This window comes from Populus nigra, chromosome 13 (assembly GCF_951802175.1).
Source record: "Populus nigra chromosome 13, ddPopNigr1.1, whole genome shotgun sequence".
NCBI lineage: Eukaryota > Viridiplantae > Streptophyta > Magnoliopsida > Malpighiales > Salicaceae > Populus > Populus nigra.
Window position 1 is genome coordinate 5,139,475 of NC_084864.1, and position 16,640 is coordinate 5,156,114.

General features: G+C 33.9%; 2 protein-coding genes across 3 annotated transcripts; one reads left to right on the top strand and one right to left on the bottom strand.

The window, feature by feature from the left end:
* The first annotated feature begins 7,380 nt into the window (after positions 1 to 7,380).
* On the top strand, positions 7,381 to 10,713 carry LOC133670664 (uncharacterized). Of its 2 annotated transcripts, none has more exons than XM_062091220.1 (12): positions 7,381 to 7,531; positions 7,855 to 8,088; positions 8,254 to 8,328; positions 8,414 to 8,472; positions 8,567 to 8,702; positions 8,806 to 8,902; positions 8,988 to 9,054; positions 9,230 to 9,328; positions 9,609 to 9,698; positions 9,806 to 9,960; positions 10,062 to 10,163; positions 10,284 to 10,713. In XM_062091220.1, exons 2-12 carry the CDS (start codon positions 7,890 to 7,892, stop codon positions 10,447 to 10,449), a joined length of 1,245 nt encoding a protein of 414 aa, XP_061947204.1. In that variant the 5' UTR covers positions 7,381 to 7,531; positions 7,855 to 7,889; the 3' UTR covers positions 10,450 to 10,713. The 2 variants fall into 2 exon arrangements, with proteins under 2 accessions (XP_061947204.1, XP_061947205.1); XM_062091221.1 differs by lacking the exon at positions 7,381 to 7,531 and adding an exon at positions 7,538 to 7,761.
* Positions 10,714 to 10,961: 248 nt separating this feature from the next.
* LOC133670665 (CASP-like protein 1F3) lies at positions 10,962 to 12,756 on the bottom strand. Its single transcript, XM_062091222.1, has 3 exons — positions 12,367 to 12,756; positions 12,126 to 12,249; positions 10,962 to 11,479 (listed from the first exon to the last, which is right to left on the bottom strand). The coding sequence occupies exons 1-3, from the start codon at positions 12,597 to 12,599 to the stop codon at positions 11,255 to 11,257; spliced, it is 582 nt and encodes a 193-aa protein (XP_061947206.1). The 5' UTR covers positions 12,600 to 12,756; the 3' UTR covers positions 10,962 to 11,254.
* Positions 12,757 to 16,640: the final 3,884 nt, after the last annotated feature.

Consider the following 16,640-nt stretch of genomic DNA (forward strand, 5'->3'; position numbering starts at 1 on the left):
ATTTCTACTAGATAAAAGATTTCGTTTTTTTTTATAAAAAAAAATAGAGGTGCAAAATATCAAGACTTGACCAAACAAAATCTTTTGGAAACAAACAGAGATGTTTTATTTTATTTTATATTACATTAAAAACAAATTTCATTATTTTCATGTAAGCCAGTGCTAAGCTAATTAAATCTCTTAACCCATCGAGAAAATTCTACAGTGCTTTGAGCAAGAAATTTGAACAACCTTTTGTTTTGTTTGATGATGGAGAAGTGTTTGATTCTAAACGAAACAAAGGTTCTTTCTTGTTTCTACCATGTGAATTTTGCAACTCAAAAGCAGCAGTTTTGTATTGTAGAGATGATATATTCCGCCAAGTTTAATTTGTCTGCGACGTGACCATCAAATTCACTCTGCAAATGCTCTGTCTCTCAAACATGTAATGTCACAGATCTGTGGAAATTGAAAAGCTGAACCTGCTTCCATTCATTGCTCAACCGGTAATTTTTTTCTCTGTAACGATTGTGATTGGGATTACATAACAGCAGGTTTTCTGTTTCGTCCCTTCATGATAGACCGTAGACGTGTAGTCAAAGGGTTCACGGATTGCCCTACAGTTATTGAGCTTGCTTCTTTGTTCGGGCTTGATTCGGAATCTATTTTTGGTGTGGATTCTGATCCTGGGTCATGTTTGTTTGAGCAAAGCGTGGTTAATTTTCAAGATTTTGTGGTTCCAAGCGATTATTCCTCTGTTTTAAGTTCTGGGAAGTGCAGGCAACAAGTGCATGGGCGGTTAGTGGAGACGGGAAAGAGTGAAATTGTAAGAGTGAACGGAGATGGCGCTGAGTTGGGGCCCGACACACCACCGAGTAGATGTGTAGTGCAAGGGAATTCGGAGAGTCTTGAATCGGAGAATGGGGATATCGAGGAATTGTTGCACCAGCAAATTAACACCATTTGCCTCTTTGCTTATGTTGCCAAATCTTGTAGATGCAAGAGAGAGTGACTTCGTATCTGAACTAGATTTCATGAGGGAAATGCTTAATTCTTTCAAGTCCTGCGAATCTCATTTTTTCAAGCCACACTTTATTGGTTGCTCTTAATTATGAGAACAGACTAGAGATAGAGAATAATCGTGCAGAACTGAAGGAAACAGAAGACGTACCAGTTCCTTTGATAATTGACTACAAACTTTTCTGTTTGATTCGACCTCATGCTCAAGCTTTGGCTTACTTGAGCAGAAGATATTAGCTTATAATGGTTGTCTCTTGCCGTTTTCTATTTGTAAAATCAACATTGAAATGGTTAGACCTGAATCCTGTTGCTGCTTGTGCAGCTTTTCTGTTTCTCGTTGTATTGAAACATGGATAACAATTGTCAACGAAATTCTTGTCAATGACACGTAATAAAAATAATAAAATAAAATTATCTGATCATTCTTAGGATTCTGTTAAACAGGTCTAGATTTATTTAGGGATTTATTATCTTAAAATCTGATCTTTTTTAGTTTTAAATAATTCTTTAAATATTGAATTGTTGCAAACCGTCCAATTGTCTGACATCCCATAATAATTTACACGAACTACTAATGAAAAATCTCCTAAATTTCTATTTACTAGAAAGAGATTGCTATGCTTAAAGTAGTATATTATGTGACTTATATAGTTTTTTTATCTAATGGACAACCACTTAAATCTAAGAGGTATAACTTACTATTTATAGGAAAATATAAAAAAGCCCTATAAATTGATAAAATATTAATTTGCCTTCTCAATAATATCCATATATTAATTCAGGAAAATTATAGAAATTAACTCAATTAAGTCTTTACTTGATTTTTCTAGGTTTAGAAATATAATTCATGTATTAATTATATTCTAGTATTTAATTTCTAGCTATATTTTAATCAAGTCATACTTAATTAAATTATCCCAGTTTCATTTATGACTAACAACTTTTAATATGTGTGACCCGTTAAGTTCCTAGTATGTTGGCCCAAATATAAATTATAAATATAATTAAATATAATTAAATAAATTAAATAATTTAATTTATTATTAATTCAACAATTAATTAATTTATATTTGAAGATCAAGTGCATCATCTAGTAACATGTCATGATCCCCTAAATATTAGAAAAGTCATTAGTGGTTTGATTTAACCTTTCAGTTACTAGTTTCTTAGTGTAATTAATATCCTTTTATTAATAATGTTTTGATTTAATATTAAAACATGGAGTATATCTGTCATGTCAAATTATGTTTGTTCTCTACATAAAAGTCATTGATCATTTGAATAAGATTTGAAACTCTTTTCAAATCTCATTCTATCTTGACCAAAGATTTCTCAATCAATACTATTTAAGAACAAACGAAATATTTTTTCTAATTCACCTGGGATGATGAATCCTCTCTTGATCATTTAAGTATCTTCGTGTAGTTTATGTTATATCCAATGTCTGCCTCTTCATTATCTCGATTAAGATAATAAATAATATGATCAAATCATAACATCTTTATATAAGATAACTTAGTGATCTCAAGTCTAAAAATTACTTACATAACCATCACGTGAGCTTTTTCATAGACATATATGATCTCTTCATATGAAATTTTCATGTAAGTCAGTTCAATGCACATATCTTATAACAATAACCTATATATTAGTTATACGTATCTCTTATACCCTACCTTATGAAAACAATTAATTGTTTCCTTTCATAAATAAAAAAACATAAAATGTATCTATCTTTAAGACTCTAATAAATATCCAATATTTTGGTGAATATTAACCAGTAACATTTTAGAAGCAATTCTTTGATGTAATAGAAATATCATAATTATAACAACTTTATAATTTTTTTTGGAAATTATTTTTGTCTCATGAATTTTATCTTTACTCTAGATTTATAAATAAAATATTAGATTTATTAATCTAATATTATATAAATATTAAAGATAAATATTAAGTATTTATTAATAATTATACATATATATTTATAAAAATATAATATTATCAACCAATTACCAGAATCCATGGCAGTGAGCCTAAAACATGCAGTAGCGCTGCTGCACATATCCAGGTCGCGGAACAGCTCTCTGTCGCTTGGATTGAAACTCTAATGAGGTGAAACTAAAGGATAGTGCGAAACTTTTTGCACAGAACAGAAGCAATGCCTATGTTGTGGTACAAGGAAAAGAAGAAAACTCGAAGGCATGACACTGATACCTTTCACTCATCTGTTTCTCTTTAGCTAATTTCATTGACCTTCAAAAGACTCATTAAATTCAACTTATGTCGCTGAATGGTGTGTTAAACGATGAACAGATATGATAAACGTGTCCGTTATGAATCAAGGAAGGCTAGAGCTCATACGAGAAAGCGAGTGAAAGGGCGATTTGTAAAGTCAAGAGAAATTACTGATGTTTAGATGTAATAGTTTGTACATCCATCTTCCCTAGATTTTCCCACTACAATCTGCAGCCCCACTGCTTTTTCATTTCACTTGAATAAAGCTCTGCATTTGTGTATTAACTGAGGATGATGTTCACAGAAGAAATATGTATATATCTTACGTGTATTCTGGTTGCCATTATTAAAAACGCAGTATTTCTAGCCATATTTCTTTGCTATATATTTGCCTGCAGTAAGGCAATAAATTTATATTTCTCTATAAAACGTCCCGAGGAAGTGTCGAGCGGGTAATGTGTTCAAAACAGTACATTTTTTATGAATAATATTTACTTTAGGGTTGTAGAAACGAGTTTGTTGACTGGAGAAAACCCGTGATTGGGAAAGCCTGGCCATTGATGCTTCGGCCAGAGATGGTTGTGGCCTGCATTCCCTTGGACGTCCACAGTGGTGAATGGTGTTTCAATACAAAAAAGTGCTTGCTGATCAGACCATAACTATGCTTCAGTTTTGCAAGGCTGTCCTTTGCTTTCTCTCGATGATTATCCAAAAAAAAGGCTGTCCTTCGCTTTAACAATGACAATGTCTTAATGGAGAATTCAGCAGCCATCTGGGTTGGACTGACCATATGTTATAGAGGTTGTTGAGAGATTGAATGTTGAATGGCTACCATAGCCGGTAGTTATTAATTATACTGCTGTAATTTCTATGAATTTTGAAGAATGGGAAACTGAAATTTATTTTTGGAATTGATAGAATTATGCCAGCCAGTACATTAAATTATTACAATACTCGGTTTATGCGGAATAAAATTGTCTGATAGAATTGAAAAATATATTTTACAAGAGGATCATTTTCCGAGTGGCCCTAAAACTGTGGCCAGCTCTCCTCTACTGCTAAGGGTGGATAAATGCACCAGCTTTAGGTTAATAGCTTAATGGATATATACTTCATCCCTCCTAATTTCATAAGATTTGCAGACACATGCATATTCTGATGCGAACATAATGTTTTTAACACACACAGACTATAAGATTATTTAGATTAGCATAGATGAAACTTGGAAAGTACCTAGATTCAAGCATAGGCCGGGTGGATTGGTGTTTTGTGGCTAAAAAACTGATGGCAGAGAAAGTTTAGGAGTAAATTATATATGTTTAGTTCCCACATAAATCAAGAACTTTCTAAGTTTCGCCTATGCTATCCAGATGATCTTTAGGTTCTCAATACCATGCTATGATGTAGAGTTTCTTACGTTTCTCTTTCACTTGTGCTACCCGAACTATCTTTAGTGCCTGTATTTCGTGAAACCTAAGTAAGCAAAGCTTAAGGAGCAACCAAGTTTAAACTTTGAGTAAATTAGACTTTATCCCTTGAATTTTCTTAAGAATAATATTTTAGTCCCTCTGATTTCGAATGCTATATATTTTTTCCTTGTATTTATATATTTATTTATATTTAACATAGTCCTTCTATGTCCATGTGTGCTTGCTTTTACAAATCTAGTGGTTTTTGTTCTCTAAACGCACTTCTTCTTTCCCGGTCAAATTTTCTGAAACCTTACCAACAAGAAGATCAAATAGCAATAAAAATGGATTGGTGCCAACTCTACGTAGCAAGCCATGCTATTATTTTTTAATATAAAAAATAAAGATGCTTAAATGATAATAGTGTTTTTTTTTAAATAAAAAAAATTCAAGACTCGAGTCATTGAATTAAATGAATCCAATAAACTCGATTAATTTAATAATATGATAAAAAATAGAGTCAATAGATAAATCGAACAAAAAAATTTAGCAATAATTAACTATAAAAAATAAATCGTCAATATCATACTCAAGAGGAGAGGAAAGAAAAACCCATCATCGCTCTGTTATGAACATCGCCCCTACCACCAGATGAGTTTACTAAGACGATTCTAACGTCATTGCGAAAAACTACACAATGACACCAAAAGAGCCAGCATGCGTTGCTAAAGCAACAACTCGGAAAGCAAACCAAATAAAAAATTATGAAATAAGCATTTCATGTTTATATTTAACCAATTAATTTAATTTAATTCAAAAATAAAATCTCTTTAAAAAAAGCTAAGTTTATTATAGAACAACAAATACAAAGGCTCAAGATAACTCTAGTTATTTTTAGAAGGTCTTTAAGAGCTTGACTAATTTCATTTAGTCAAGCCTTCTATAGAACCAGACTTTGAGAAACTCTTGATAAAATCTAAGTTCGATCCAATAGTTGGATTGAAAGTTATAACTTTATAATGTTACTTCACTTATCTAGCTTGACCAAACCTCCTCTTAGAACTAACTCTGTTCCACTGTTTCATAAACATATTTGTTAAGTTATCAGGATGATGTGTTGGTAACAGATCCCCATCTAAATTTGATATCTCGACTGCTCAAAATCTTCACTTTCTAATTTCATATAATAGAGTCTCCTATAGAACTAAGCTTCAATAATCTCCTTGTAAATTTTTAGTTTGATCCAATGATTTGATAAAAAGTTATAGATTTAAAGCCACTTTACTGGTCTAGTGTAACTAGATCTTCTCTTGAACATAACTTTGTCCCACTAGTTCATAAGCATATTTATTAGATTGCTGGTATAATTTTTTGGTGGCACATTCTCATCTAACTGTGATAGATCTTGACTCGAGTACTTAAAACTCTCACTTTCTACTAGTCTGAGTATACCAGAATGACATCTTCATGGGAGGATTTCAATAACCTCATAACTCGTGTAACTTGCATATACTTGTAAATATTTTCATTTAAAACAAGAAAATCAACTGCAATTTATTCTAAAGAACAATTTCTTTACAAATTATAGTAATTTTCAGAATTTTATATATACATAAGTTAGTGGAGTGAAGGGGAAAAAAATTCACAATGATTCAACCTTTTAAGGTAGATTGGGGCTTATTTTGACACCAAGATGGAACCACTATGAAAATTGGCTGAAATCTTTTAATTGTCATTAAAATTGGATGAATGGAGGGATGTCATTGTCCAATATCCATTAAGTCTAAGGTAAACTTGATAAAATCAAAAGGTATGGGATTCTATTGATAATGGAGTAATCTCTGCCAGGGGCTAAGTTGAGGTTTCTTACTCTCTCTTTTTTTTGTTGTCTTTTGTTTTTCTTCCACTTCAAGTCATGGTTTGTTATCAATTATCATCACTAATTGCTTTTTTTTTTTTTAACTACAGTCAAATTTAGAATCATGAGCAAGTCCTGACTCTTGGTCCATGATCTCAAAGTTATTAGGCTTTGGGTCTCCATTTTGAGTCTTAATTATCCAGAAACAGGACAAGGACTGAAAGTTCTTACAATCAACACTTTCTATCCAGCAGGAGTATGGGATAACAATCTGGTTTAAGCCCAGTGAAGAACATTGAATGCTGTCATCCATGAACCAGGCTGTCTTGTCCTAAGTAACATGGTGGTGCATCTATAAAGCTGGAAATTGGCTAATCTCATTTTCTCTGTGCTATCTCATCATGCACGTATGTAAGACGCTGGCAAATTTATTAAACCTAGCGGAATTAACGGCAGATCTATCCATAATCACTGTACTTCTCTATTTAAATATCCTTTGACTGCAAATTTAGTTTTAAGATTATATATATACACACATAATCTCACACTACACATGGTCATGGAGTTGTGGGGTTCGCATTATGATATATCAATGACTCGACCACCAAGCCCAGGAACTATTTCAGATACTCTGCACGAGTCCACCTAAAAGTCTTAAAAAGCTTTCTTATTTTTAACCATGTGAGTAGACTTTGAAGCTTTCAATCAAGAAAAGTATCTGTAATTCCAGAAAATCATTTCAATGAAACAAGGGCTACAATAATTTCACTGGATGTAGCCTGGATAATCCTAACTGAAGCGTACCAAGCTATCGGTCATTTACAAAAAGCTTACTTGGATTAAAGAAATAATAGTATCACAAGTTGATTATGAATTTTCAAAGAGCTCCTTTAACGACGCAGAGACTTCTACGACTCTTCCATGTGAGCTATGTCTCGGTTCCTGAGCTTCCTACTCTCAGATTCTCTCTCTCTCTCTCTAGTATGATCAACATTTATGATGCGTCCTCGAAGCTTCACATTTTCATCCAGTACTCTTCTCTTCTCTCTGCTCCGATTCTGAGTGATCATTTCACTTCAAGTTCTCTTCTCGTCTGTTTTGTGATTTCTTTATTATATATAGATGAATCTTCCTGCTCTCATGCATCCCAGTGCTCCCATTAATGCTCCTTTCTCTATTACTTTATTAGTAATGTCTGTCTGTAGTGTTCTTAATTAATCTTTAATCCTTGACAGTTCCATTTCTTGTTACCTTCTACTGGTACTTGCTTCTATTTGAATAAATATTGCTATTTTCTTCTTCTTCTTCTTCTTTATTATATAGAGAGTTTCTTACGTGATATATTTTGTGTAGAGTGTAAAGTTTGAAGGAATTGAAAGAAGAAAAAAATGGGGTGCGGTGCTTCTATGTATCCACTTGGGGGGAGAGATAAGAAAAGTGTACCAGAAGTGGTAGTGTATGTTCCTTCAATGAGAATACCAGCACACTCTGATCTTCAAAGGCCACTAAGAGGGTTAATTCCTCAAGATCTTGCTGATAGGTTGGCCTGCCTTCGCAATCAGATTGTGTTAGTGGCTGAGGATACAGGTCTGTTTTTCTCACAACCCTAATAATGTTTCTTATTTTTTGTGTTTTCTTTGGATATAAATTATTGTAGATGGGAATTTTGTATATTAGTCTTGGAGGGGAATTTTGAATTTCTTAAGAATTGAAAAGGGAATTAAATTGCTACACAAACTGTGGGCAATGCAGGTGGATCTGCTGTGACTGAACTAAGGAGGGCACTGGAAGAGTACTTGTCTCTTCTTATTGGGCTCACCAAGAAAGGTTTTAAGGGCTCATTTCTATGTTAATCATTTGTCAGTCTCTTCCATGTCTCCTTTTCTAATGAATTGCTATATGTATCTTGCAGAACATGGAGTCGAGGGCTTGGTCGAGTTCAAGTGGAAAAATCTGGAAAGTGGCCGGCAGGTAAGTCTATCAAATTCTCAACCTTCAGCTGCTTCTGGAAAACCTTTGTTGTTAGTAGTGGACTGGTAATTAGAATTGAAATATGATTGAGCAGGAAAACTCTGTGGCAAACTCCTGGTTTGAATTATTATCTGTCATTCACATGATAGCAATGCTTACTTTGTCAGAGGCCAACACATTGATGATCCCTAAGGATCGCTCTGGTTCTGGCATTAGGGTTGTATCTTCAGGTTCTCATTCTTATCCTCAACGCTCTATTTTTAGTCTTGAATCATTCAGAGGTAGTTCTTTTTGACTCAATGGATTGTGATTAATCTATAACTTAAAACCCAGATTGTAAGAGGGATGCTGTTGATTTACTGATTAAGGCATCAGGATGCTTGGTATTCTGTGTCCGTGAAATCTTGGCTCATTTACCACCAGATATCAAGTATGTTAAGAAAGACGCAGACTTAAGGATTTTTCGTGGGACTTAGAGTCAATATGAATAGTTGTGATTGATTCTGTGTACTCAGGAAAACCTTTTCAAAAGATTTCCAAGATGGTGTCCTGGAGGCTATATCCATTCAAGCGCTAGGCCAGGTATAGTGCTAGTCGACCTCTGCAATTATCTTGAACTTCTGTGTTTCCTTCAAAATGCAGACTAACAGACATTTGTTACCTCTTCTATTTTGTAACAACCAATTATAAGTCAAAATGTCTGGCATTTTATCATCAAATGGGAATTAGAGGAAACTAATACTGCTTTCAAGTTCAGGGAACTGAAATTCAGCTCGGTTTCGCCGTTGAAAGTCAAAAGGCTTCTTTATCTGTGAAGAGGAGGTTGGCATGTGAACAGCTGATCTACTTTAGTCAGGTTTGTGTTTATGCTCTAATTCTTCCTGAGACTTTGACTTGTCAAGCTCCTACACGATGCTCTATTGCATCTATTTTAACGATTATGATTTTAGAAGCCTCTTTCTGTATAATTCACCAGTCAACTGAAGGAACAGATAACTTTCATTTAATATGTACTAGAAGACTATTTCTTAAAATATTTTCTTGATGCATTTGGTAAACTTTACTTCTTTTCTTAGGTGTTAGGCTCACTGACCTTCATTTCTCAACTCTCATCGTTAGTGTTTGTCTCTATTCAGGCTTATCACTTCTTGTCAGGGCTTGACATGAGTAATGGGCATGGAAAGAAGCATCTCTGTTTCATTAAGTGGAAGTTCCTTGAAGCAAAGGTTTTCTTTGCAGTCAACTTCTTAAATTCTGATTGCTGTGTTGATCTTAGAGTTGCGTTTCATGATTTTGCATCAACTGATTCTAATTATTCTACACAACCTATTAGGCTGCAGCTTACTACTACCATGGTCTGATCCTTGACAAGGGCACTGAACCAGCCTGTCATGTTAGTGCTGTATGCTGTTTTCTAGCTGCAGGTGGGCTTTTGTCAGAGAGCAAGAAGGCCTGCTTAACCTTTTGCCTCACAGCTCCTGTTACCAGGTTGGTTTTGGCAGTGTTTTGTAAGAAGTACCTAAGAACGGTAATTTTTTTGTTGTCCTTGAAATCTTATTTTCGCTTTATTTCCCTGAATTTTCTTGAAGATCTCCTCCGCTTTGGGGTGCAATGAAGCACTTGCATCAGAAAATTCCTGAAGTTGCATCAAGGAAGTCTCAGATGTATGGCTACCTCCTGGAAGAAGAGAAGTGAGTGGTTCTCCAGTTGACCTTTTTTTGTATTTCAGTTCATCTTATCTTGTTTATATTACTGTCCAAAAGTTGAATCTGCGAAAAAAAGTAGAGATTCTAACAAAGTTAATGATGCAGGGCTCTACAAGCACTGCCTGACCTACCAGATTTCCAGTTGTCATTGGCACCTGATGACTATGTATTGCCGGAAATAGATCCAGCATGGGATCGCGATAAGTGGGGCATACATAGTCAGCCCTTAAAGGAGCACCTCAAAGATTCTGAAGATGAGACTGGAACTTAATGAAACCCTCTATGAACTCTTCTTCTGTGTAATTGGATATGTGCTCTAATGAACTTGAAACTATGCCACGCAAGGCTAATACAGTACCATACCTTACCAAGTTGCCATAGGATAGCAACAAGATACTTTCTTGATCTGTCTCCGCATCCATGTAAATTTTAGTTTAAAACGCTGTCTAATAAAACCTGTAAAGAGTTTGTATCTCTAGAAGCAAGTTCTTCTGTTTTGATGCTAGACAAATAGGCACCAGATGTTTCCTTTCCATTAGAATTCGTCTTGGAATGGTTCTTGTGATGATCACCGGATAAGCAAAACTCATCAGCAGTGCGTGCAGCAAAAGTTGGATATGGTAGCTCCGGTCATGGAAGAATCTTCATATAGGTTAACATCTGATTTCCTGACTCTTGATTTTTTAAAGCTACAAACAGTCGACTAAAGTAACAACATCATTTCTTAGCAAATATAAAATGAGGAGGTGTTAAGAGTCAATTTCGAGAATAGAAAACATAAAATGAGAAAGCATGATTCAAATGCCCTTAAAACTCAAAAGGTTCACGAAATTTTAGTCAGCTGACCTTGCAATAAAAATTTACAACTATCCAAAACACAATCGTTACATGATCTATTCTTTTAATGCCTCCAATGACGAGCAGAATAAAAGGAAGACACGTCTACTCCTCTTTCATCTTGTAAAACAAAAGGCATCCAGGACCAGAAATCAGCTGTCAACCAGAAGCTCCTTTTTTACCTTATTTCCTCTTTGTTTAACTTTCCTGGTCAGCCTCTACTCTCCACTGCTCATAAGTCACTCAGTTGCATGAGACATGAGTTTGTAAGCAACTAAAATATTGAGTGCCAGGTAGCAAAAGAAAGCAAGGTAAGATAGCACAGTAGATATCAACATTTGGTGGCAGAACTTGGTCACGTAACTGCAAAAAGGATTCCAAAAGGCCTCTCGTTGACCATATTTACTCAAGTAACCAACAGCTGTTGCTGCTGCACATCCAGATATCATCAACACCGTCATCACCTGCAATGCATTTTTTCAAATAAGAAAAAAAGAAACAGAGAAACAACTAGTACAAAGTTGAATACTAAAACCAAGAGAGAAGGTAAAGTGAATAATGCATAATGGACTACAATGAACTAAGAAGAGAAAAAGGTGATGACTTCCTCAATCAAATACATACCATGTTATCAGCATTTTATAGCGTTCTGTCTTAAAAATCTTTTCTCGTGAAGCAAAATTGCATGAATGCAGGACATGGATCAAGGGAACCCATCGGGGAAGTGGGCAGGCCCCCATTCTAGCAAAACTATAGTGATTTTATTAAAATGTTGGTGATATCATTAAATTGGGTGGGGACCAAGCTTTTGTAAACTTCATAGGACCATAATCAATTAATCTCTATGTTCATGAGGGAGAACTTCAACTAAACATTGCTGAGTCGGTAAACCAGAACTCCTGTAGAATAATAACTCTAGCATGAAGATGATAATAAGTCTCCAACAAAATCAGTTGAAAAGAAAATGTTTTTTTTTTAAAAAAAAATTCGCCTTGTTATCCGTTAAAACAATAAAACATTTGGTGAATGACTTTAATTAGGTAGGTGACATCTAATTTTTGTGTCGTACCTCATGCTTATATTCATGTATTAGAAAAACAACACTCTTACCATATCATGCAAAAACAAAAGGAAATAACTGGTAGCCTGTGATCCTGAACGGCTCAGGGCCCATAGATAGAGCAGCGACAACAAAGAGAAGGCACACACAGTTGCATCAGCACCAAGCAAAAACCTACAAGACAACCCAGAAACACAAAAGGCTTAACACGCGATATCCTGTGTAATATAATTAAAACCTGCATTTAAACCCCCACAAAATCAAAGCACATGCTTAGTGTTTAATATTTACTTCATGGCAGGACTTTGGCTGTAACGGGGTGCAATGGTCAGCCCGATAAAAGAGACTGGCTCCTTCGCGGTAACCATTATAGGGATAGCAGCCACTGTGAAAGCAATGGCTAAAATCCTGAGTGTGATTTGAGCCATGAAGAAACTCCTCTGTGGTTGACCTGGGGTTGACGTGCCTTTTGGAGACTTGGCTTTGAGAAAACCCTTTTCTGTTGTATTCTCTGGAGTTGCCATTGATAAAGAAAAACCCTCTCTGTTGCACAGAAATTGAACAGAGTGCAAATAGAGGATGAAATCAAGGAAGCATAGGAGATGTTGGTACAGAGAGAAGGGGTTTTCCTGGTTTTTAAAAACAAAGAGGAAATCTAGTTTGATTTAAAGGTCTACAAGCAGTCATAAATAAGTGAACGGAACTCACCCACCCAATAAATGACAAGTCAAAAAAAAATCAAAGTATATAAGGCCTTTGCAGAAGCCAGCCCATTTAAGAATTTGCATTATTTTCGTATTCTTTTTAATTTAAATTAAACCAAATTAAAATTTTTAAAATAATCAAAATTCAATTTAAAAGTTCATAAAAAAAAATTAACTACCATGTAATTCTCTAGTAGTCATTATATTAACAACCATAAACTCGAATCTTAGACCACAAAGAAAACAAACTTATTTATCCTAAATTCTTACCACTTAACTACCTACTAGAAGGTTTATTATTTCTATCTTGATTAGTACGGTTGATATTTTATTTATTTTTGTATATAATATTGAATTTAATTTTTTATTTTTATATTAAATTTGTACAACAAAAAAATTATTTGTTTAGTGTTTAAATTTGATAACTTGCTTGTGTTTCAATTAGAATAAATTTTTTTTAAACATAAAAAATGTGTAGGCTATATAAAAACTCTTAAATATTGTTATTAATTTCAGTTCAAAAAGTTAATTTTAAAACTATTTTATTTAATTTTTTATATAATTTAAATTTCAAATTAAATTATATAAAATTACTTCAATATAATCTAATCAATTTGATAAATCTAAAAACAACGCTCTCTCACAGCTCATCAGCAACAACACCGTAAGCAGTTGCAGTGGACCAACAGCTCCTCAGCAGCGTTGGAAGATTTTCCTTAGCAGTATCCAACATCATCTTCTCCGCATCGTGGCAAGCAGCAGCAGGAGCAACAACTGTCTCCTCAGTCATGCAATAGCAGCTCAGCCTTTATCTCCTCTGCACCGTGAGTAACAGCGGAAGATCTTCTCCATCAGCAACCATTGGTCACGGTGGTATGGCAACTTTCTTCAAGTGGTAGTAGCAGAGTAATAGCCGGTCCTTTCCTCTTCATCATATCAACAACAAAGGTTGCAATTTTCGAAAGCTTTTTCTTAGTAACAGTAGCAAAGCACCTAGAGTTTTTCTCTTCTTCTCGGTCACGACAGTAGTAACTCAAGCAATAGAGGAGCCCACCTGACAGTAGCAACACATTTCTCTTCCAGCAGCAGCTCTGCACTAGTGTTGTGGACGAGAGCTACATCAGCAAAGTCTTCAGCAGCCTCACCGTGACATCACGTCCAGCCAAGAACGACGACAGCAGCAACACCGTGAGCAACAAACGCCAACACTCCAGCTTCTGTAAGCATCTAGCAACTTCTTCACCACCAGCAAGCCTTCAACCATAAGCCAGGTAATGTTTCTCTCTTACTTCTTCATGTGGCATGCCTCTACATGATGGTGTAAATATGTAAGAGTGTGCTGTGTAATGGCTGGAAAAAAAAATGCTTATATTGGTGGCCTTCAAATTTGCCAAATAATGGCCATTAAGCCTGGCTAATGAAGAGAAAGGAGGTTGGGTCTCTGTTTCGAGCCCAGCCCACGGTTAGGCTGGATTTGTTTTATTAAAAAAATTAGATTGGTCCCTGGGCCTAGTGAGCCCAGCTCATATCACTGTGTGACTGGACTAAGTCCAACCCAGCTTTAAAGGCGTCGAAGGAAAAATCATTTCTTTTTGTTTTTAAAATGTGTTTGTCAAATATATTCTTAAGATATTTTTCATGCCTCTAGTTTTAAAATAAGAACTTATTTAAAAAATATGTTATACTGCCTTTTCTTTTAGCCTTAATTTGTTTTTTATTTAATATCTAGTTAAACAGTCTCTAAATAATCTCTATAAATTCTGAAAAATCATTCAAAGACCATTTTAAAATTATTTGTGGGTCCTTTACTTGATTTTCAAACATTTCATTTAATACTTAGTTTATAAACCTATATTGTAAGATATTAACATAGCATTAAATATACATGTTTTTCTCTAAAATTTCAAAAAAAAATACAAAAAATACAAAAAATATATATATTTAAAAAATAAAAAAAAATACATTTTTATTTATATGCATATGGTCAAGTCTCTCAAATATAAAAATAAATCATATATTTTCATAAATAATAAAAAAATACAAGGCATGATTTAGCATTTTTTAATATAAAACATCAAGAAAAATAGTTTTGTTGATATCTTTGCATGAATTTTTGGATTTAATAATAAGTTTATAAAATCTATGAGAATTTGACCTACATTTTAAAAATATTAAAAAATATATTTTGTTTGTTCAAATATCAAGGATTATAAATTTATACGTAAGATGTATTCTTGATATTAAAAAAAATCAAAAAATATATTTTGACATTAGAATGATTATGTTTTAACTTGTTAAGATAAGGATATCCTTACCGAGAATGACCTTTCCTAAAACCTTAGACAGACCAACAATTAAAAAACACAACAGTACCTTAGTTTATATTAAACAAATAAACAATGTAGCTTACCTTCGGTAAGATGTACTAGTAGTGATATGTCCTCTCTATACACAACTAATCCCCTTATCTAGACTCTAAGATCAGTTAAGGTTTCTAGTGACTGAAATATTAGGTGGTCACTCCAATCCTTTTTTTTTAATATGAAACAAGAATTCTTTTTTTTTTTCACCCATCACTACAAAGATCCTGCTCTAGGAGGATACTTATGGATGATAATTATTGAATAGTCAACTTGTGACTATCTTATGATGTAAAACAAAAAAAATCCACCATTTTCATGAACATCATAGTTAGAAAGCTCAAATTTATATTGAAAGTTTTAGAGCGTTACATACCATAGGATTTTTTATCATGATACTTGGCCTTTTATAAGACGCGATAACTAGTAACTAGTCGAGGAAATGTTTATGAAGTGCATTCAAGGCTGACTTATTATCAATTAACACCTTTGTAATTACATAGTCTTTACACTTTATTGTGATGTATAGTGATTTGTTAAATGTTATCCCTTCATCTAACTCATCTTTTATAAAGTACAAACAATTAATGGCTTAGATCTTGCCCACCAAATATTTCATAGAATCCTATGTAATGTCTTGTAGGATATAAGTTTTATTTAGAACTTTTTATAATGCATTTATATATAGAGCTTAATGCTCAGGATTAATGATAGTATATAAATCAAAGTGAGAGTTTTCTTAAATTATTCCATCACATTGTATTCACTGTGTTTCATCAACTTTAAGAATCTAATAACCTTTTCTCATTTATGGGCTTGGTGACCTCATCATTCCTGGTCAACTCCTCGACTACCTTACCTTCTTTTTTTTTTTCTAACTCTTCCAAAGTATAACATCTTCCACTCCTTATCAATAGTCTTATTTGATCTTAAAAATTAGGGAAATGCCCTTGGTATGGAAGGTATATCTACAACTATGAGGTTATGTATTATAATTTCCATTGTTTGAATAAATAGGCTTTGTCAAAATTATTATAGAAGGACCTACAATAGACTAGTTTCTGCATACTTTAAATCTCTTATTTTGAAATGCCACCAATCCTATCTTACTTTTAGTTTTGTCATGTCTTATCCTCAACACTCCAAAGGCTATTATAACCTCAACCCTATGATGAAATTCCTCACAGAAATCAATATCATGACCAAACTAGAAATGATATTTGCAATATTCACCAAAATTTTATATCGGCTAGTATCCGTATACTTTAGATTTCGCATCTTGAAATGCCACCATTTCTATCTCACTTTTAATCTGGTCATCTTCCATCCTCAACATTCTAAAAGCTATCATGGTCTCAACCCTATGATGGAATTCCTTACAAAAATCAATATCATGACCAAACTAGTGATGGTATTTACAGTATTCACCAGAATCTATGTTGACTTGTACCTTGGATGGTGGTTGAAGTTAATTTTCATGTGCTAATATGTCATACAAACT

What these genes read in the sequence shown, in the direction of transcription:
- LOC133670665 (XM_062091222.1), bottom strand. Translation starts at nt 12,599, where the DNA reads ATGGCAACTCCAGAGAATACAACAGAAAAGGGTTTTCTCAAAGCCAAG. An exon ending in AGCCAAAGTCCTGCCATGAA is followed by an intron (nt 12,250 to 12,366) that starts GTAAATATTAAA and finishes GTTGTCTTGTAG; the next exon opens with GTTTTTGCTTGGTGCTGATG. An exon ending in TTTTGTTTTTGCATGATATG is followed by an intron (nt 11,480 to 12,125) that starts GTAAGAGTGTTG and finishes AATGCATTGCAG; the next exon opens with GTGATGACGGTGTTGATGAT.
- LOC133670664 (XM_062091220.1), top strand. Translation starts at nt 7,890, where the DNA reads ATGGGGTGCGGTGCTTCTATGTATCCACTTGGGGGGAGAGATAAGAAA. An exon ending in CCATTCAAGCGCTAGGCCAG is followed by an intron (nt 9,055 to 9,229) that starts GTATAGTGCTAG and finishes TTTCAAGTTCAG; the next exon opens with GGAACTGAAATTCAGCTCGG. An exon ending in CTCACAGCTCCTGTTACCAG is followed by an intron (nt 9,961 to 10,061) that starts GTTGGTTTTGGC and finishes ATTTTCTTGAAG; the next exon opens with ATCTCCTCCGCTTTGGGGTG.